This window comes from Oryctolagus cuniculus, chromosome 7 (assembly GCF_051225735.1).
Source record: "Oryctolagus cuniculus isolate XC-2025 breed Fujian yellow rabbit chromosome 7, ASM5122573v1, whole genome shotgun sequence".
In the NCBI taxonomy this organism is placed as follows: Eukaryota; Metazoa; Chordata; class Mammalia; order Lagomorpha; family Leporidae; genus Oryctolagus; species Oryctolagus cuniculus.
The window spans coordinates 78,090,525-78,112,131 of NC_142873.1; the positions used below are offsets into that span (position 1 = coordinate 78,090,525).

The window sequence follows — 21,607 nt, forward strand, 5'->3', positions numbered from 1 at the left end:
TGAAACAACTCAGTACATCACAGATTGCTACTCAATTAGAATAGTGAAGATGGTTACAAAATATTGATAAATATTCTATAAAAAAGTTTAATAGATGCTATACTCTGATGGATTTAAAACATCTTTGAATTCTTCCTCCACATTATAGAAATTAAAATTATAGTGACATGTATATAACATAAAACGTACAGTTCAGTGGCATTAAATATATTGACATTGTTGTGTAACACTGCTCATTTTGGCAAGAATTACATTCTACACACCAAAAACTTATGTTAGAATTTTATAGATTTTTCAGTAAAATACAATCAGGGATTACCTTCTCTTTAGAGAGCTGCTTTATATCCTCCAGTTCACTACAGAGTCTGTCTATTTCTCTTTGTGCATGGACTTGCTGGCGACGAGCCTCCACCAGTTCTGTATGAGTGTTTTGCATTTGTTCCCGGGTAAGCCTCAGTTCCTGACCCATATCTATCGCCTCCTTGTATTGACTGGCAATGTACTGTTCTTGCTCTTTCATAACCTAAAAAGTACAAGGTTTTTGTAGGCTTGAAAATGAAATATATTTTTTATTCTTATTCTGTTTCTTTTTTAATAACTCAATTTTTCTCTTCCAACTAAATCCTTATAAAACATATAATGAGTATCACTCACTATGATATATAGAAAGAAAATTTTCATTAAGAAAATGACCAAAGTACTATAATAAATCAGGGACTCTTGCTGATATATTATACATGACTTGGCATGACTTTAATGTATACAGCTGTATAATCCTTTATCCTTATGAATGTAATGTTTATGGTAGAATACATAAGAATATAAAGAAAATAAAGAAGTTGACATTTGATTATCTATGTCAACAATGGAGAATACAAATTATGGTAGCCCTGATGTCTGGAGTGGAGGTCCACAGTACAACTATGTTGTGAATTAAGATGAGTCTCATGTAATAGTCTTATTCCTTCTTAGGGAACATGAAATAATTGGGCCAGAAACCAGTTTTTCCTTTACTGAGGCCCAAACTTGCTCTCAGAAACTCTGCCTGATTTACACAGATAATTCAAAACAGTTGTACTTATTTGTGCTTGCTATGTCATAAATATTGTGCTGAGGATACAGGAGTGAACAAAGGAGACAAAGTGGCTACCCTTCTATAGTTTATACTCTCTAGAAACAGATTAGCGAAGTCAAACACAATAAATAGTTGTATCTGAAGTTTTAGAGTTGAGTACTTAAAAACAAGAAAAAAGTCACATCCGTAAGAGCTCATGGAATAAAATTCACTTTTTTGAAAAGCCAAGTGGGCAGAATTGGTTCACCAGTTAACACACAAGCAAACAGAAAATATGAAATCATTAAACTTCTGGCATATAAATGCCCTTGGTACAATTCTCATTACATCCCTTTTCCGGATGGAGTTCCTCAAAGACAAAAGACTGTATCTTATTAACACCTCTATCTTCACTTCTATTACATAATAGATTTTCTTTTTTTCTTTCTTTCTTTCTTTCTTTCTTTCTTTCTTTCTTTCTTTCTTTCTTTCTTTCTTTCTTTCTTTCTTTCTTTTTTTTTTTTTTTTTGACAGGCAGAGTGGACAGTGAGAGAGAGAGACAGAGAGAAAGGTCTTCCTTTGCTGTTGGTTCACCCTCCAATGGCTGCCGCGGCCGGCGTGCTGCGGCTGGCGCACCGTGCCTATCCGAAGGCAGGAGCCAGGTACTTCTCCTTGTCTCCCATGGGGTGCAGGGCCCAAGCACTTGGGCCATCCTCCACTGCACTCCCTGGCCACAGCAGAGAGCTGGCCTGGAAGAGGGGCAACCGGGACAGAATCTGGTGCCCCGACTGGGACTAGAACCCAGTGTGCCGGCGCCACAAGGCGGAGGATTAGCCTACTGAGCCGCGGCGCCGGCCAATAGATTTTCAATAAATATTTACTCAACAAATAAGCACATAACTGTGGGTTTACTATGTGAGGAATACTAGGCTAATGCCTATTGAGAATACAAAGATGAAAAAGATATTGTTCTTGCTTACACCTAGCCTGTAAGAATTAAATATTTTAAAAAGCCAAGGAAACTAATAGGTATCTGACACAAATAACTAGCAAAAAATACATATAGCACAGTTTTTGAACATTAAAACTAAATTATTCAAAGTATAAAAATTCATCTCACTCTTGAAAATACTACTTGCTACTCAGATGAAAAATAATTTGCTTACACTTTCCATTTCTTTCATCCTTTGTTGTGCTCTTTCAGTTTCTTTTTTCTGTTGACTTATCTCCTGTTCATTTTGCAGCATTATAAACTCTTTTTCTCGAAGTTGTTCTTTGGCATTTTGCAATTTTTCATTCAAACTTTCAATCTGAATTTTAAACAGATAAGCAATATTAAGATAATTAAGGAAAAATTTAATCATGGCTGCAGTTCCAAGTAAGTCTAGTAAACATTCATCTAAAATACTTAAATCAAAATATAAAAATGTACTTTTATTAAGACGACTGTATTTTGGAAATAAGGGTAAGAATTCTTATACTTAATAAGATGCTTATATATTCACCTAAAATACATTAAAAAAGATGGAAGTCTCAAATACACCTGTATAAGAAAATCAGGGCACATTAAAACTAATGTTACATGATCTTTTGAATAATTTTAAAGGTAAAAAGTAAAGTTGGAGAACACAAGGATTTATTTACTTATTTATTCTTCAAAGGCAAAAAGAGAGACAGACACAGAGATCTGCCATCTGCTGGTCTATTCCCCAAATGCTCACACCATGGCTGTGCAAAGTCAAAGCCAGGAGCCAGAAATTTCATCCAGGTCTTCCACAGGGGACTAAGTAATTGGGCTAACAACTGCTAGCCTCTTGGGGTATACATTAACAGGAAGCAGGATTAGAAGCTGTGGCAGGACTTGAACTCAGGCACTCCAATATGGGATGCAGGCATCCCAAGCAGCGGCTTAACTGGTATGCCATGACACCCAACCTAACTGTGTTCCCTGTTGAGAGGAAACCACAGTTATCAGAACTACTTGCAAAGTCTTCTATAAATATTTTATACATAGTCACACACACATAAATTATGTCAGGTATTTGGATACACTGATAGAAGAAAAATATTCAAAATAATATTGAGAGAAAAAAATGACTGTAAAGAAGCTTTACAATGATTAATAATATGTAATATTATTATAATACATTAAAAAAGCTGAATTATGTGATTAGATACTTATATAAATATGTTTGTAGTCCCCCCCCCCCCCACCATGGAGTAAAATCACAGCTTGCTTTATTCTCAAGACATAGGTGACTGGGGTCAGTGCTGTGGCATAGCGGGTAAAGCTGCCGCCTGCAATGCCGGCATCCCATATGGGTGCTGGTTCCAGACCTGGCTCTACTTCCAATCTCTGCTATAGCCTGGGAAAGCAGTGGAAGACGGCCCAAGTCCTTGGGCCCCTGCACCCACATCGGAAAACTGGGAGGAAGCTCCTGGCTACGGATCAGCGCAGCTCCAGCTGTTGCAACCAATTGGGGAGTGAACCAGCAAATGGAAGACCTCTCTCTCTGCCTCTCCTTCTCTCCCTGTGTAACTCTGACTTTCAAATAAATAAATAAATCTTAAAAAAAAAAAAAAAAAGGACAGAGGCAGGCCAGGCTGTCTGCTTCCAACCTGGGGCTCTTCAAGTCTGAGGGTCCCCCTTGCATAGGAAGCGAGTCCATATTTGAAAAAGCAGATAAAGTCGAAGGCATCTCCTAGACAGTCCACATGCCTGTCACCTGGTTCCAGGATTGTCACCTCTTCAGGCCACATGACCTCATGTGTCTGTCATTCATTCATTAGGCTTGGCTTCTAGATCCCCTTCAGTAGCCAAGCACCTCCCCAGGCCACTCAGAAGAGAGGTCACCACTCCAGATAAGGCCTGGGCTCAGAGTCTTCTTCTAGGACACCACCCCCTCTGTCTCTACAGTCTTGCTCTCCCCAGTCACTAAGGAAGGGGGTGGTCCCCAGGTGTGAGCCTCAAAATCTACAAGAGGTTCCCCATCCCAGTACTTCAGAGTGGTAGCTACCTGGACAGCTGTGTCTCACTCCTCCGGCCCTCCCTTCCATCTCCAGCCCTCCCTCTCTTCTCTTGCCTACTTTCCAGTCGACAGTCAGGGATTCTACCCTTGTCAAGCTTCCAGTAGCCAGCCCCCATGGCAGATCACACAACAGAAAAACAATTATTAGTAAGCACTCAAAGGGAGAAAAAAACACAAAACTCAGAGTTGTCTTTGTATGCAAATAACTGCGGCTCCCAGCAGGGGAAGAGGCTGCACTCTTGCACTTACAACAGTCCTCCTCACCTCCTGGCTGCTCCATTTCCATCTCCAAGCACATGTGCCACAAAAGCTTGTGCATGTGCCATGTGGATGTCATGTGCACACACACATATCTACACCTGAAAGGGTGACCATCACAAGTGTGGCCCCAATGCCAGCAGACTGTGTGGTTGCTTTACTTGGGGAGGAGGAAGTAGAGAAAGGAAGACAAGCACACTTCTCTTCCAAGGCTTCCCTCTGTTAACCAAGCTCTGCACAGGTAAACAGGTAAGAGTGTGCCCAAGCACAATATACACATAGACAGACATTTTGACAGTACTCGTTTTGAAGGAGAGAGGGGAGGGTGCACCAGGCTCTCTGGCATGGGCTGGGTGGCTCAGACCATGGTGACAGAGCAGAGGGTGGTACACCTGTTTGTTGTCAGCCAAGTGTCTTTTTTTTTTTTTTTTTTTTTTGATATTTAGAATGATATTTAGAAGTATTTATTAGAATCAAGGGGCCGGCGCCGCGGCTCACTAGGCTAATCCTCCGCCTAGCGGCGCCGGCACACCGGGTTCTAGTCCCGGTTGGGGCGCCGGATTCTGTCCCGGTTGCCCCTCTTCCAGGCCAGCTCTCTGCTGTGGCCAGGGAGTGCAGTGGAGGATGGCCCAGGTGCTTGGGCCCTGCACCCCATGGGAGACCAGGAAAAGCACCTGGCTCCTGGCTCCTGCCATTGGATCAGCGCGGTGCGCCGGCCGCAGCGTGCCGGCCGCGGCGGCCATTGGAGGGTGAACCAACAGCAAAGGAAGACCTTTCTCTCTGTCTCTCTCTCTCTCACTGTCCACTCTGCCTGTCAAAAAAAAAAAAAAAAAAAAAAAAAAGAAAGAGAGAGAGAGAGAGAGGAAAAAAAAAAAGAATCAAGGACCTCCAGCCAGAGTGGTGTGGAGGGGGGCTTTCAAGAGAGGAAAACCCAACAGGACTAGTGGCAGTAGGCTTTTTAAGTACAATTTCAAAGGAAAAAAAAAAAAACCTGATTGTCAGATTGGCATTCAGTTACTAGGGGGGACAAAAACCATCAAAAGACCTCATTTACAATTCTCCATCCTGCCTGGCCAGCTAAGGGTGGGATAGATGACTTGTTTTCACAATAAGCTGTGAGCTCAGGAAGAGCTCCCTCAGCCAAGTGTCTTTTACAATGACAATCTGGTTGTCCTGGATCTTCTTGTTCTACCTATGATGGCTCAAGGCGATGATGACGAGCTTGGGTTTGTCCCCATTCTGTTCCCTCAGATGCTTGAGCCATGGGGCTTCTGCTGCTCCCAGGCACAGATCAAGCGCTGCTTCTGCTCTTCCTAGCTCCAGTAGTGGCTCATCATCATCTTGCTCAACACATCGTTGCCGTCAGTGGTGAAGTCACTGTTCTCCTCCCTGATTTCCAGGGCAGGAGCAGCTGTCCCACACAGGCAGTGGTGCCGCTCAGTAAGTGACGCTGCTATGCACCTTAACCTTCCACTCCATGCAGGGGTCTTTCAATGGCTGCAGCTGCCACCCCACCCACCTAGGGCCTCTTTCCAAACTCAAAGGGCTGTGGCCCAGATCCTCCAAGCCATGGATAGGGGCCAGGGGCATGCAGCTGTGGTAGTGCTCATTCTTCTGGCTTTTGACCATTGTGGTCTTAGCTCCTCCTCCAGCAAGGCCATCTAGTGACACAGGCTTTCCTTGCAGCTGATGACCACTGTACTGTTGCTGCACAAGGGTCAGAGGAAAAGGAGGCCCGGGGGTTGCCATTCTCTAGATGGCACTCACACTGCTCATATTCCTCACTGGTGAGGCCTGGGACATCTCTCCCTTCTGGCCTCACTCCTCAGCCAGCAGTAAATACATGCTGAAATGGAATCCCAGCTCTGCAGGACATCCCCTTGCAGGTCAAACTTGTGTAGGCTCCCAGAGTACTGGTAGTACCCAGGGGCTCATCTAGCAGGTCATGCTCAGGGCACTTTGTGGTTCATGCTCTCAGTGGTCTAGCTATGCCACTGCCTAGCTTTTGCTCAGGCCTCAGCTGACATTAAGAGTTCCCTTCTTTCCATTTCCAAGTTGTTAGGCTCTGGGGTTTTCAGCTTGCAAGTTTGACAGTCAGCCATCTAAAAGATCATTCCAGTCAATGTCCTTCCAACTCCTCACCCGTTGGCTTTTAGGTTGGGTCGCATCACCAGCAGGGAGACAGTAGTGTTTTCTTCCTAGCTCAGGATGGCTACTGCTTCTTTACAGTTCTAGATGTCACACAGTTAATCTAGATGATATGGGCCCCCTCACAGATCCAGTCATCTTTAGCTGTAATGCTGGGATTTAACTCTAACACTGACACCTAGGTCCAGCTCTTCTTTATCATCTATGCAATAGCACACCATCTGGCCCAGCCTGTTTTGGTGGCTGCTTCTACATAGCTCCACATCCTCATAGTGCAGCTCATTCATATGGTTTACCTCCTGTGGCCCAGTGTGACTGAACTACCTAGGGTAAAAATACTCATGGCTAATGAGGGGAGAGGTGCTCCTCTATGCTCATGAGCCAGGTGGGAGGGCACAGCTTGCCCAGTGCCAAGGTAAGCCTGAAGGTGTTATTGAGTACCACTGTTTACCAGCCATGGCAGTAGCTATTCTTATGCAGGCAGGGACTGAGTTTCAGCGCTGGATTACAAGAGCTCCCTGGAGAAGCATAGGGCTCCCAGAGTTTAATACTGACAAAGCTTAGAGTTCCCTCCCATTCACCTGAAGCATCACTTTAGACTGCTCCTCCTGTTTCTGGGTCACCTACAGATATTTATCCATGGTGCTGTCTAGCAAGGTAAGATAGAGGGTGCAAATGATAAGACAACTTTCACTGGCCTATGTGCAAGATCATGAATTTTTAATTTACTTTGTTTTTGGAGAGGCAGAGAGCATAAGTGAGACAGAGGGAGAAAGAGCAAGAGAGACTGCGAGTTCACTACCTGAAAAGACTGCCAAGAGTTGGCTCTGGCTGAGGCTGAATCTGGGAGCCTGGAACAAAATCCAATCACTGGAGCCATCACTACTGTCTCCCAGGGTATGCAGTGGCAGGTAGAGTCAGGAACTAGAGCTAGGAATCAAACCTGGGAGGCCGGCGCCGCAGCTCACTAATCCTCCACCTTGCGGCACTGGCACACCAGGTTCTAGTCCCAGTCAGGGCACCGGATTCTGTTCCGGTTGCCCCTCTTCCAGGCCAGCTTTCTGCTGTGGCCCGGGAGTGCAGTGGAGGATGGCCCAAGTGCTTGGGCCCTGCACCCCATGGGAGACCAGGATAAGTACCTGGCTCCTGCCATCGGATCAGTGCGGTGCGGTGCGCCGGCCGCGGCGGCCATTGCAGGGTGAACCAATGGCAAAGGAAGACCTTTCTCTCTGTCTCTATCTCTCACTGTCCACTCTGCCTGTCAAAAAAAAAAAAAAAAAAACCTGGGTACTCTGATGTGGGAATGCTGGCACCTTAACTACTAGGCTAAATGCATGGCTCCAGGAGTTATTATTATTATTATTATTGACAGGCAGAGTGGACAGTGAGAGAGACAGACAGAGAGATAGGTCTTCCTTTACCGTTGGTTCACCCTCCAATGGCCACCACGGCCGGCGTGCTGCAGCCGGCGCACCGCGCTGATCCGATGGCAGGAGCCAGGTACTTATCCTGGTCTCCCATGGGGTGCAGGGCCCAAGCACCTGGGCCATCCTCCACTGCACTCCCTGGCCACAGCAGAGAGCTGGCCTGGAAGAGGGGCAACCGGGACAGAATCCGGTGCCCCGACTGGGATTAGAACCTGGTGTGCCGGCGCCGCAAGGCAGAGGATTAGCCTAGTGAGCCACAGCGCCAGCCAGGAGTTATTATTTTTAAACAATTTAAAATATATTACTTGGGGCCAGGGCTGTAGTGTACTAGGTTAAACTGCTATCAGCAGTGCTGACATCCCACATGGGTGCCGGTTCCAGTCCCAGCTGCTCCACTTCTGATACAGCTCCCTGAAAATATACCTGGGAAAGCAGCAGAAGATGGCTCAAACACTTGGGCCCCTGCACCCATGTGGGAGACTTGAATGATGCTACTGACTCCTGGCTTCAGATTGGCCCAGCTCCAGCCATTTAGCCGATTGGGGAGTGAACCACCAGATAGACAATCTGTTTCACTCTCTCTCTCTCTGTAAATGCCTTTCAAATAAATAAATAAATCTTTTAAGAAATAAATAAAATAAAATATGTAACTTAAGAATTTACCTGTCTGTTGCATTCTTTAAGTTCCAATTCTGATTTCTCCAGAGTACCTTCTAATTTAATTATTTTTTGTTCCATTTCTCCTCGATGCTCACGAATAGTCATATCCAAATGTGTAACCTAAATACAAAAGTATTATTAAACTACTGTTAAATTTTTTTTAAAAAAAGTATTCATTTTATTTGAAAGTCAGAGTTATAGACAGAGATGAAGAGACAGAGAGAGAGAGATCTTTCATCTACTGGTTCACTCCCCAAATGGCTTCCAGGGCTGGGGCTGGATCAGGCCAAAGCCAAGAGCCTAGAATCCACCCAGGTTTCCCAAGTGGATTGCAGGGGCCCAGGTACTTGGGCCATCTTCTGCTGCTTTCCAGATGCATTAGCTGGGAGCTGGATCAGAAGCAAAGTATCTATGACTCAAAATGGTGCTCATATGGGATGCTGGTGTCACAGACAGAGACAACCCACTGCGTCACAACTCTGGCCCTTTCTGTTCAATTTTATTCCAATATGAAAACTTCTGTGCTTTGAAACTGTTTATAGGAGTATAATTAAAACTAAAACTCATCTCAAATATATATACTTCTAAATTGAAAAAAATAATCATTTGCTAGTACTGGTCCATGAGCTCCATAAATTTATAGACACTGAACAACATACGTATATGTTTATAAATGACAAAATGATTCAGACTTTATGCTGAATAACAACTGCTAATTAGGGGCCTGCACTGTGGTGCAGCGGGTTAAAGTCCTGGCATGAAGCACCAGCATCCCATATGGGTGCCTGTTCTAGTCCCGGCTGCTCCTCTTCTGATCCAGCTCTCTGCTATGGCCTGGGATAGCAGTAGAAGATGGCCCAAGTCTTTGGGCCCCTGCACCCACATGGGAGACTCGGAAGAAGCTCTTGGCTCCTGGCTTCGAATTGGCGCAGCTCCAGCTGTTGCGGCCATCTGGGGAGTGAACCAGCGGATGGAAGACCTCTTTGTCTCTACCTCTCTCTGTAACTCTTTCAAATAAATGAAATAAATCTTTAAAAAAAAAACCTGGTAATTAATGCCTCAAACACCAATCTGAGAAAGTAATCCCTTCAATCCCATTTTCTCCTGATATAGAGTAATATAAGAGATCAAACGGCTCAGATACTAGAGTGACTATTGTACAGCAGGTTAAGCTGTCCTTGGAACAGCCACATCCCACATCAGAGTGCTTAGTTTGAGTCTTGGATATTCTGCAATTCTGAACCTAGTACTTGGGTTCTTGCCATCCATGTGGGAAACCCAGATGGAGTTCCTGACTCCTGGCTTTGGTGTGGCTTAGCTCTGGATGTTGTGGGCATTTGGGGAGTGAACCAGCAGATGTATGGAAGATCTCTTTATCTCTCCCTCTTTCTGTCACTCTCCAATTTTAATAAATGAATAAAATAAATAAATAAATAAATCTTATTTATTTGAAAGGTAGAGTCAAGGCGGTGGGGGGGAGGAGGGAGGGAGAGAGAGAGAGAGAGAAGAGATCCTCCCATGTACTGGTTCACTCCCCAGATGGCTGCAATGTACAGAGCTGGGCCAGGTTGAAGTCAGGAGCCTGGAACTCCATCTGGTTCTCTCACATGGGTGGCAAGGTCCCAAGTATGTGGGAAAATCATCTGCTGCCCTTCCAGGTGCATTACCAGGGAAGTAGATCTGAAGTAAAGCAGCTAGGACTCCAACAAGCATCCATATGGGATGCCAGTGTCTTAGGTGGTGTTTTAATCAGCTGAACCACAATGCTGTCCCAAACAAATAAATCTTAAAAAAAATAAAGCTCAAAATAGGAAGGACAAAAAAAGTAAAGGGTATCAAAATAGGGAAAGTCAAATTATCCGTGTTTGCAGATGACATGATGTCATACATGAAAAAACCTAAATATTCCACAAAAAGCTGTTACAATTGATAAACCAATCCAGTAAAATTACAGATGACAAAATAAACATACACAAAAGTAACTTTTTTGTATGCTAATGATGAATTCATAGAAAAAGAAATCAAGAAATCCCATTCACAATAGCCACAAAAAAATGAAGTATTTAGGAATAAATTTAGCCAAAGAAGTAAAATATCTCAAACAACACAAAAAGGAACAAGCTAACAAAAATAAAAACAAAAAACTGAAAGATCTCTACAATGAAAATTATCAAATATTGATGAAAAAATCATCAAGAACACACAAAAAAAGGAAAAATATTCCTTGCTCAAGGATCTGAAAATCAATATCATTGTCTATACTACCTAAAGAAATTTACAGATTCAATGTAATGTCTCTCAAAATACCAATGGCATTTTTTACAGAGTAAGGAAAAAAATTCTAAAATTCATATGAAATCACAAAAGACTCCAAATAGCCAAAGTGATCCTGAGCAAGAAAAACCAAGCTGGCAGCATCACAATATCTGATTTCAAAGCATACTACAAAGCTATAGCAATTAAAACAGCTTCATACTGGCATAAAAACTGATACATAGATCAGTGCAACAAAATAGAGAGAGGCCAGAAATTAATCCACATACAAATAGCGAACTAATTTTTTTAAAGATTTATTTATTTACTTGAGAGGTAGAGTTACAGAGAGGCAGAGACAGAGAGAAAGGTCTTCCATCCTCTGGTTCACACCCTATATGGCCACAACAGCCAGAGCTGAGCCAATCCAAATCCAGGAGCCAGGAGCTTCTTCTGGGTTGCCCAGGTGGATACAAGGGCCCAAGGACCTGGGCCACCTTCTACTGCTATCCCAGGTCATAGCAGAGAGCTGGATTGGATGGGGAGTAGCTAGGACTTGAACTGGCACCCATCTGATTTTTGACAGAAGGGCTCAGATCACACAGTGGAGTAAAGATAATCTTTTCAACAAATGGTGCTGGCAAAACTGGATGTATATATGTTAAATAATGAAATTAGATCCACCTCTCTCAAAACATACAAAAATCAACTCAAGATGGATCAAAGACCTAAATTTGAGACCTGAGACTATGAAGTTATTGTAAGAAAACATAGGGGAACCACTCCAAGACATTGGTGTAGGTGACAACTTCATGGACAAGACCCCCAAAGCACAGGCAACAAAAGCAAAACTAAAGATACGGGACTATATCAAAATTAGATGGTTCTGCACAGCAAAAGAAATTATCCATAGAGTGAAGAGACATCCAATAAAATGGGAAAAAATATCTGCAAACCACCTATTTGACAAAGGACTAATATCCTGAAAATATCAGCAAGTTAAAAAACTCAACTCAAAAAAAAATAATCAATCGAGTTGAAAATGGGCAAAGGACTTCAATAGACAGTTGTCAAAAGAAGAAATACAAATGCCAACAAATATATGAAAAAACGTTCACCATCACTACCCTTCAGGGGAATGCCACAATGAGATATCACCTCACCCCTGTCAGCATGGCTAAAATCTAAAACACAGAGAATAACAAATGCTGGTGAGGATGTGGAGAAAGGTAAACACTGTTGGTGGTAATGTAAATTAGTACAGCCAGTTTGAAAAACAGTGTGGAGATTTCTCAAAAAACTAGAAATAGGGAATGGTGCTGTGGCTAAGCCTCTGCCTGCAGAGCTGGATTCCCTTAAGGGCACCAGCTGCATCCCAGCTGTTCTCCCTTTTATGTGAGAGTGAAAATTTAAAAATCAAAAAAGAAAGGTCTCTATCAGTACTGCTGTAAATTGCCTCCTAACTCATAAAACCAATGGTTAAGAATGTTATACTAGGGGTTGGTGCTGTGGCGTGGTGGTAAAGCCATCACTTGCAGTGCCAGCATCCCATATGGGTGCCGGGTTGAGTCCCAGCTGCTCCATTTCTGATCCAGCTCTCTGCTATGGCCTGGGAAAGCAGTAGAAGATGGCCCAAGTCCCTGGGCCCCTGCACTTGCATGGGAAACCCGAAAGAAGCTCCTGGCTCCTGGCTTTGGATCAGTGCAGCTCTGGCCATTGTAGCCATCTGGAGAGTGAACCCGCAGATGGAAGACCTCTCTGTCTGTCTCTACCTCTCTCTGTAACTCTTTCAAATAAATAAATCCTTTTTTTAAAAAAATATGTTATATTTCTATAGTTTTAATGATTTGTGATTACTTTAAAATTAAAAACAAAAAAGCTCTGATGCTTAAACTAATTCTCATTCTCAAAACTTACTTGCTGTAAAAATATTAGGATAAAGAGAAATGACATATTTCTAATTTTAAAAATATTTATTGCACAGAAAAATTAATGTATATCTCTAGGATGTGCCATAACAGAAAATTTTATTAAAAAGTAATTGAGGGGCAGGCATTTAGCCTAGTTTGTTAAGATGTCAGTTAAGAAGCCATAACAGGCCGGTGCCGCAGCTCACTAGGCTAATCCTCTACCAGCAGCACCTGTACCCCGGGTTCTAGTCCTGGTTGGGGCGCCAGATTCTGTCCTGGTTTCTCCTCTTCCAGTCCAGCTCTCTGTTGTGGCCCGGGAGTGCAGTGGAGGATGGCCCAAGTCCTTGGGCCCTGCACCCGCATGGGAGACCAGGAGGGAGCATCTGGCTCCTGGCTTTGGATTGGCGCAGTGTACTGGCCGTAGCTGCCATTTGGGGGGGTGAACCAATGGAAGTAAGACCTTTCTCTCTGTCTCTCTCTCTGTCTAACTCTGCCTGTCAAAAAAAAAAAAAAAAAAAAAAGATGCCATAACAGAATACTAAGTTCTGGCTCCTGACTCCGGCTTCCTGATAATGAGACCCTGGGAGGCAGTGGTGATAGCTCAAATTATTGTATTTTTGCCACCTACATGGGAGACCTAGATTGAGTTTCTGCCTCCCAGCTTTAGCCTCCAAGTGTTGTGTGTATTTGGGGTGTGAACCAGTAGGTAGAATCATTTTCTCTTTTAAATTAATTAATTAATTAAAAAAAATAGATGCACTACTAAAAAATAATAATGTTAGAGAAAAATCAACCTGAGCTGCTCTTTGCTTTAGCTCCCAATTTCTCTCCTTAAGTGCCTGATCCATTTCAAGAAGTTCTTGCTTTTTGTCTTCAATTTCCATCTTGCATTCTCTGCAATTTAGCAAAGGGAAAAGATCAAAGCATGTAGTAGAAATATTACATATTTTTTTAAAAATCAGACCAACTTGTTTACCTTGTTAATAAAAATCAATAGGAATTACAATTTTAATGTTTCTAACCTGTATTATTTTAAAAGTTATTTTACATACCAAATAAAGACTAGAAAAATATTTTAAAGCAATATACACATATAATTAACTCTATTTGAGAGGGCTCAAATTAAAGGAGTAAAGTACACATAAAATAAACAACAATATAAGTTTTTAGTACAGTGTTCTAAAAAGGCAAAAGTTAACTCAAACTCTAATACTATAAATAATTTGGGGGCCAGCGCTTTGGCACAGCAGGTAAACCTGCTGCCTGCAGTGCCAGCATCCCACATGAGCACCGGTTTGAGTCCTGGCTGCTCCACTTCCGATCCAGCTTTCTGCTATGGCCTGGGAAAACAGTAGAAGATGGCCCAGGTCCTTGGGACCCTGCACCCGCATGGGAGACTCGGAGGAAGCTCCTGGCTCCTGGCTTCGGACTGGCACAGCTCCAGCCATTGCAGCCATCTGGGGAGTGGGCCAGCGGATGGAAGACCTCTTTCTCTCTGCCTCTACCTCTCTGTAACTCTACCTTTCAAATAAATAAATAAAATCTTAAAATAATTTAAGCTAATTGCTAAATCATTCCCAGGTTTCTAAGATTGAATAGGTGTACTTCTTTTAAATTCATATTTTTTCAGACATACATCAAGGGAGTATTTGAAAGTTTTTTACATATAACAGTTGTGATTCTGCTGAAATTTGTATTTCAGAGAAAGACCCTTGTATTAAGGAGTCTTAAAAAATTCATGAAAAAATTATGCATGGATTTCAAAGTTTTTTTGCATCAAAGTAAACATGTGTTTTAATTTCACTTTCCATAAATTACTCTCATATTTCATATTGGAATTATATTCAAAATGAAACTTTAATGTATAATGAAGTACTAGGACCCAGTGTTTGGCCTAGTGGTTATGACTAAGGTTAAAACATATAACCATATTGGAGTGACTGGATTCTATACTCAGCTTCTTGCTAATGCAGACCTTGGGAGGTAGTAGTGAATAATAAGTGACTGGAGTTTCAGTCACCATGGTAGACAAAGATTGAGTTTCAGGCTTCTGTCTCCTGGCTTTAGCTCTAGTCAGGGGTTGTTGTAGACATTTGGGGAGTGAACCAGAAATGGACGACCTCTATATATATATCTGTTGCTCTTTTTCTCAAATATATTTTTTTAAATTAGGTACTAAACTCTAATGTAAAATATTTTATATTTTAAATAAATTCTAGTCCTGTCAAAAACCTCACTAAAACATGACTTTATATTAGGTGTAGGGAACGTCTGGCCCACAGGCCAAATGACACATGGGAAATAATTTGGTCTGGCCTTGCCAAGGCAACCATAGGCAGAACTCAAAATTCAATAAATCTAGGGGCCAGCGCTGTGGCGCAGTGGATTAACATCCTGGCCTAAAGTGCTGGCATCAAATATGGGCGCCGGGTCAAGACCTGGCTGTTCCTCTTCAGATCCAGCTGCTATGGCCTGGGAAAGCAGTGGAAGATGGCCCAAGTCCTTGGGCCCCTGCACTCGCGTGGGAGACCCAGAGGAGGCTCCTGGCTCCTGGCTTCGGATCAGCAACAGCTCCAGCCATTGCGGCCAATTGAGGAGTGAACCATCGGATGGAAGACCTCTGCCCCCACCCCCTCTCTCAGCCATTGCGGCCAACTGAGGAGTGAACCATCAGATGAAAGACCTCCCTCCCTCCCTCTCTCCCTCTCTCTCCCTCTCTCTCTCCCCCTCTCTCCCTCTCCCTCTCCATGTAACTCTTTCAAATAAATAAATACTTTTTTAAAAAATTCAATATGTCTATAGCAGACTAATTTTTAATCTGATAATTTTGTATGGCCCATGAATGATGTTATACATATCCAAATGGCCCTTGGCAGAAAAAAGGTTCCCCACCCCTGTATACTGACACAATGTTCTTCTACCACTATGAAGCCCGTGATCATATATTTTAATTCAGAAATATAATCTAAGTTCTGATATGATTTCAAAGGCTGAAAATGTTGATCCCGAAATATTAAACAGTATTGATAAATGTACTAATTTTAAGAAGCAGATTCTGTATTTTAGTGAGCTATCTACTTAATATTCTTCTAAAAGTTTCATGAGTTACAACACAAGGCTAAAACTAATATTCCAAAATTAGTATGAAATTAATTCTAAAGAAAACTTTAACTTCTATCAGTGCAAACAGCTGAACTTCCAAAATACATGCATTAGCTATAACATAAGATTTCACTATGTAGTGATTTCATGCACTAATTACTTAACACTGATTTAGCAAATATTTACAGATCCTTCCCATACTCCAAGATTCTAAAAAGTACTGAGAATTTATTTATTTAAAAAGCAGAAAGAGAGAGAGAGAGAGAGAGAAAGTTTTCCAATTCACTGATTCACTCTCTAAATACTAACAACAGATGGGGCTGAGCCAGGCTGAAGCCAGGAGCCAGGAATCCAATCCAGATTTCCCACATGGGTGATAGGGACTCATATACTAGGCCATCATCTGATGCCTCCTAGAGTGCACAACAGCAGGAAGCTAGAATCAGAAGCAGAGGCAGGACATGAACGCAGGCATTCCAATATGGGATGTGGATGTCTTGAGTGGCATCTTAAATGTCGGTGCTGGATTTCAGGATATGTTTTAGAAATAAAAACATAACTTGCTAACAGATTGGATGGAAAAAGATAACAAGAATAACATTACAGATTTCTGGTTGGAGCAACTGCATGTTACTGAGATAGAGGAAAGACAGGATTATGAGGAAATAAGTGAGTTGTGTTTTGGCCAAGTTTGAGATGTCTCTTAAGAATATCCAAGTTGGGGCTGGCACTGTTGCTTAGTAGGCTAAGCCTCTGCCTACATCTTGGCAACCCATACGAGCTCTGGTTCATGTCCTGGCTGCTTCTCTTCCAATTCATCTCTCTGTTGTGGCCTGGGAAAGCAGCAGAAGATGGCCCAAGTGCTTGGCCCTTGAAAACGTGTAGGGGATCCAGAAAAACTCCTGGCTCCCAGCTTCAAATCAGCCTTGCTCTGGCTGCTGTGGCCAGCTGGGGAGTGAATCAGTGGATGAAAGACCTTTCTCTCTGTCTCGTGCGCTCTCTCTCTCTGTAACTCTACCTCTCAAGTAAGTAAAATCTTTAAAAAAGAAAAAAAAAGAATATCCAAGTGAAAAAAAAATCAAAGTGGAGATAAATTATTTGATATTGAATCTAGAGTTAGAGGAAGAGGTCAATACTGAAGAAATGGGTTTGGAACTGTCTGACACAATGTACTTAAAGCTATATGAAATCTACTATGGCTGGCGCCATCACTCACTAGGCTAATCCTCCGCCTGCAGTGCCGGCACACCGGGTTCTAGTCCTGGTCGGGGCGCCAGATTCTGTCCTGGTTTCCCCACTTCCAGGCCAGCTCTCTGCTGTGGCCCGGGAGTGCAGTGGAGAATGTCCCAAGTGCTTGGGCCCTGCACCCCATGGGAGACCAGGAGAAGCACCTGGCTCCTGGCTTCAGATCAGCGGGGTGCGCCGGCCGCGGCGGCCATTGGAGGGTGAACCAACGGACAAAGGAAGACCTTTCTCTCTGTCTCTCTCTCACTGTCCACTTTGCATGTAAAAAAAAAAAAAAAAAAAAGGAAAGAAAAGAAATCTACTAAAGATGAATTTGTGGGCAGCAAAAGGGGGTCCCTACAATGAATCCGGGATATAACATCTAAGTTTCTTTTGATCATCTTACTACTCTTTATCCTATTCTTTTATAGTATCTTTCACTCCCTGTTTTGTACCTCTGTTTTCCTTTTCTGGGTCTATTTTCCATACTTTGGCTCTGGTCTGGCTCTTCTCTACTCACTACGAATGTGTGCTAGCCAAGCATTTTATACTATCACTGCTAACCTAAGAATCTAGATTTAGGAGTTGTACAGACTTGTATGCAACGCTTTTCTGGACTCTACAATTATGGGCATTTTACTTAATTTTCTCAAACCTCAATCTTTTCAACTGTAAAAACATGACAATAATCTGAGAGGTTTGCAGTAGGGGAATGAGTGGAATTATATGTAAAGTCCCTGGCATAAAATAAAGGTTTAATACAAAGAAATATTATTAATAATACAATAATAATTAATAATATTATTTTGGTATAGGGTACTGCTGTACCCTTCCCCAAATTTTTTCTACCACTTGGACTAGCATATATTGTTCCAAGGACTGAAGATGGAACCATCTGCAGATACTACAAGCCGAATTAGTTATAGAACATGGGTTGGGCTGAATAGCATTAGCCATGGTGAGTCAAAGGTGAAATGTTAGGACATCTGAAATTCAAAAACAAAGTTTGTATCACCCAAGAACTACCATGATAAGGTGAAGTATCTGTAATTGTGATACTGTTTATTATTCAACTCACCTAAGTTCAGATGTAAGATCCTTTATAGTAGTATATTTTTCCTCTAATGATAACTGAGCCTTCTGTAGCACATCTCTCAATTCCTGCAGTTGCCTTAAAGTGCTTTTTAATTCTCCATGAGCATTTTGTAGTTCAGTCTCTAGTGCTTCCCGTTTCTGCAAGGCTTCTGTTAGTTCAGATTCAGTGTGGTGCTGTAACTTTTCTAACTCTTTCACTATTAAGAGAAGAAAATAATTTTGAAATTACATGTAAACCATTTGCTATTAAGAACTGTAAGTAATTATAATTAATATCCAATTTTATTTACCTACAAGAGGCAAATATTGACCATTTTTGTCCCTTCCAGCCCCACTACCTTAAAATCTCACTTTTTTTCACTTAAGTACAAATATGCAGGCAGCTAAGCTCAGCTAACCTGTTACTTACCAGTATTTGTTTTCTTTTCTATTTCTGTCTTTGTCTGATCTAAGATCATATCTAATTGAGAGAGACGCATTGCTTTAGTTTCTCCATCTCGTTTTAGGTGCATTATTTCTTTTTCCATTTTGGACAGCTCTTCTTTGTACTGATCTGTCTCAAGTTTTACTTGCCTAAGTAAAAACAAACAATAAAAGAAGTATTTAGAATCTTAAAAAACCAACTGACAGGTTTCTCATTAAACAAAACTTGCAAGTTATACAAGGACAAGTATCAGTAAAATGTCTAGTCACAGTCTTTTTTTCAGATTTGGATCACTTTATTCTTAAAAAAATTATTTATTTGAAAGGCAGAGTAAGAGAGAGAGAGAGAGAGAGGAAAAGACAGAGAAAGATGGATTTCTTTCATTTGTTGGTTCACTCCCCAAATGCCTACCACTACTAGGGTTAGGCTGGGCCACTAGCTCCCTGCTAATGTACCTGGGGAAGCAGTAAAAGATGGCCCAAGTCCTTGGGTCTCTGCACCCATGTGGGAGACCTGGAAGAAGCTCCTACTAGCTCCTGGCTTCTGACTGACCCATCTCCAGCCACTGTGGACAATTCGGGAGTGAACCAGCATATGGAAGACATCTCTCTCTGTAACTCTTTCAAATCAATCAATCTTTTAAAAGTTTGTGGAAAAACTGAATTAAAAGATTAGTTTATTTTAGTGCAAAAACAATTTTGAAATCCATGCATAATTTTTTATTATATGTATTCTCCACAGACTTTCTTAAGTAATACAATACTAAAAGTTCTCCCAAAATGTTTACAATTTTGACAGCCTTGGATGCCAGTGCTGTGGCATAGGGAGTAAAGCCACTGCCTGAAGTGCCAGCCTTCTATATGGGGACAGGTTCAAGTCCCAGCTGCTCCACTTCTGTACCAGCTCTCTGCTATGGCCTGGGAAAGAAGTGGAAGATGGCCCAAAGCTTTGAGCCTCTGCACCTGGAAGAAACTCCTGGCTTCTGGTTTCAGATCGGCACAGCTCTGGCTGCTGTGACCACCTGGGGAATGAACCAGCAGATGGAAGACCTCTCTCTCTGCCTCTCAGTAACTCTTTCAAATAAATAAATAAATCTTAAAAAAAAAAAAAAAAACAATTTTGACAGGCTTTAACCCACCAATTTTTCCATAAATATAATAGTGTTTTGTCCCAGAGTTGTTAGGTCACAGCAAGTCTAATATGGAAAAAAAAAACAAAAAGGCTAAACGAAGAATTATGCAAAGATATATTGGACTTTTAGAACATGGCAGCTGAGACTCTCCAGCTATAGAGATAATCAGAAATTTAACAAATGTTACAGGAGACTTAGCTCTGCGGAACAAGGGTCAAAATTATTCACATGCAGTGATATTTACATGTGGTACCAGAAAAATCTTCTAGTTTCGTAACAGAAAGAAAAACCAGTTTTACAGCATGTTTAACTTCTTTGAGTTTCAGCTTCTTATCTTAAAATAGGTATAATAGAACTTTATTGGGCCGGCGCTGCAGTTCACTAGTTTAATCCTCCGCCTGTGGCGCCGGCACCCCAGGTTCTAGTCCCAGTCGGGGCGCCAGATTCTGTCCCGGTTGCTCCTTTTCCAGTCCAGCTCTCTGCTGTGGCCCAGGAAGGCAGTGGAGGATGGCCCAAGTGCTTGGGTCCCTGCACCTGCATGGGAGACCAAGAGGAAGCACCTGGCTCCTGGCTTTGGATTGGCGTAGCGTGCCAGCCATAGCGGTCATTTGGGAGGTGAACCAATGGAAAAAGGAAGACCTTTCTCTCTGTCTCTCTCTCTCTCACTGTCTAACTCTGCCTGTAAAAAAAAAAAAAAAAAAAAAAAGCACTTTATTGGAGCTGGCTCTGTGATGTAGCGGGTAAAGTCTCCACCTCCAGTGCCTACATCCCATATGGGCACCAGTTCAAGTCGCAGATACTCCACTTCAGATCCAACTCTCTGCTATGGCCTGGGAAAACAGTGGAAGATGGTCCAAGTCCTTGGCCCTTGTACCTACAAGGGAGACCCGGAAGAAGCTCCTGGCTGCAGCTATTTGGGGAGTGAACCAGCAGATGGAAGACTCTCTCTCTCTCCCTTTCTCTCTCTCTCCCTCTCTTTTTACCTCTGCCTCTGCCTCTCTGTAATTCTGCCTTTCAAATAAATAAATAAATCTTAAAAAAATTATTATGGGCTGTTTTGAGATCAAATTAATTAATGTCTAATAAGCACATTGCCAGCACACAGAAGGTGCTCCATAAACTAGTTTCCTTTCTCTCTCTCTCTCTCTCTCTCTCTCTCTCTCTCATATTTTAATTCTAAAATAGATCCTAGGAGACATATACAGGTATATTTTAATTCTAATATCTCAATAAGAAAAAATAGAGCTTTATAAATAGTAGTTACAGAAGTGGAAGGATTATGAACACATGAAACTGAGGAAAACCCTTCATGAAGGGAAGATTTCTTGAAACTAAAGTATATCTTTCTTATATAATTTAATCCTTTATTTGATAAGCCTTCCATCAATATTTAGGACTTTTTCCTACTAAATGTGCTTATCAGCTATAATCTAGAAATTTCCTTTTTTTGTCAAAACAGTAGGGTTAAGAAAAGAAGATGCATTTGCTTCAATTTTTCCAGTAAAAGAGAAAACAAGATCATCAATGAGAACAAGGATAACGGCAGGGGTTGTTAAATGTTTTGAAAGATGCGAGGCTGTAAAATAATCCTCTATGATGGCAAAAAATATAATTACCAGGTAGCACTTAAAGAATGCATAAGATTTGAAATTATGAATTTAAAGCAAAATTAGTCAAGTGGTCATATTTTTCTCCAGCATCTATAAATATGTAAGCATGGAGTAGTCCGAGTTCTGTAACACAAAGAAAAGGTAAGGGAGTTGTGGGTATATTCAAATTAATGATCTGAAAAACTAACCAGAATTAAACTCTGATAAAGAAAGGAGAGAGGGCATAGAGGAATGAGACAGAGGTAGAATCAATGTCCTGGTTCAGTTAAAGAATTGTTGGA

The 21,607-nt window shown here is 41.9% G+C and overlaps 1 protein-coding gene across 14 annotated transcripts in view; it reads right to left on the reverse strand.

Moving 5' to 3' along the window:
• The window catches only part of CCDC18 (coiled-coil domain containing 18), a 139,320-nt gene that overhangs the window by 39,816 nt on the left and 77,897 nt on the right, over nt 1-21,607 (reverse strand). For all 14 annotated transcript variants that reach the window (XM_008264871.5, XM_070078029.2, XM_051857478.3 and 11 more), the window contains 6 exons: nt 18,570-18,733; nt 18,144-18,357; nt 13,534-13,633; nt 8,580-8,696; nt 2,221-2,364; nt 320-523 (listed from right to left, as the gene is read on the reverse strand). In XM_008264871.5, coding sequence (XP_008263093.3) covers nt 320-523; nt 2,221-2,364; nt 8,580-8,696; nt 13,534-13,633; nt 18,144-18,357; nt 18,570-18,733 — 943 coding nt within the window. The remainder of the gene's footprint in view (nt 1-319; nt 524-2,220; nt 2,365-8,579; nt 8,697-13,533; nt 13,634-18,143; nt 18,358-18,569; nt 18,734-21,607) is intronic.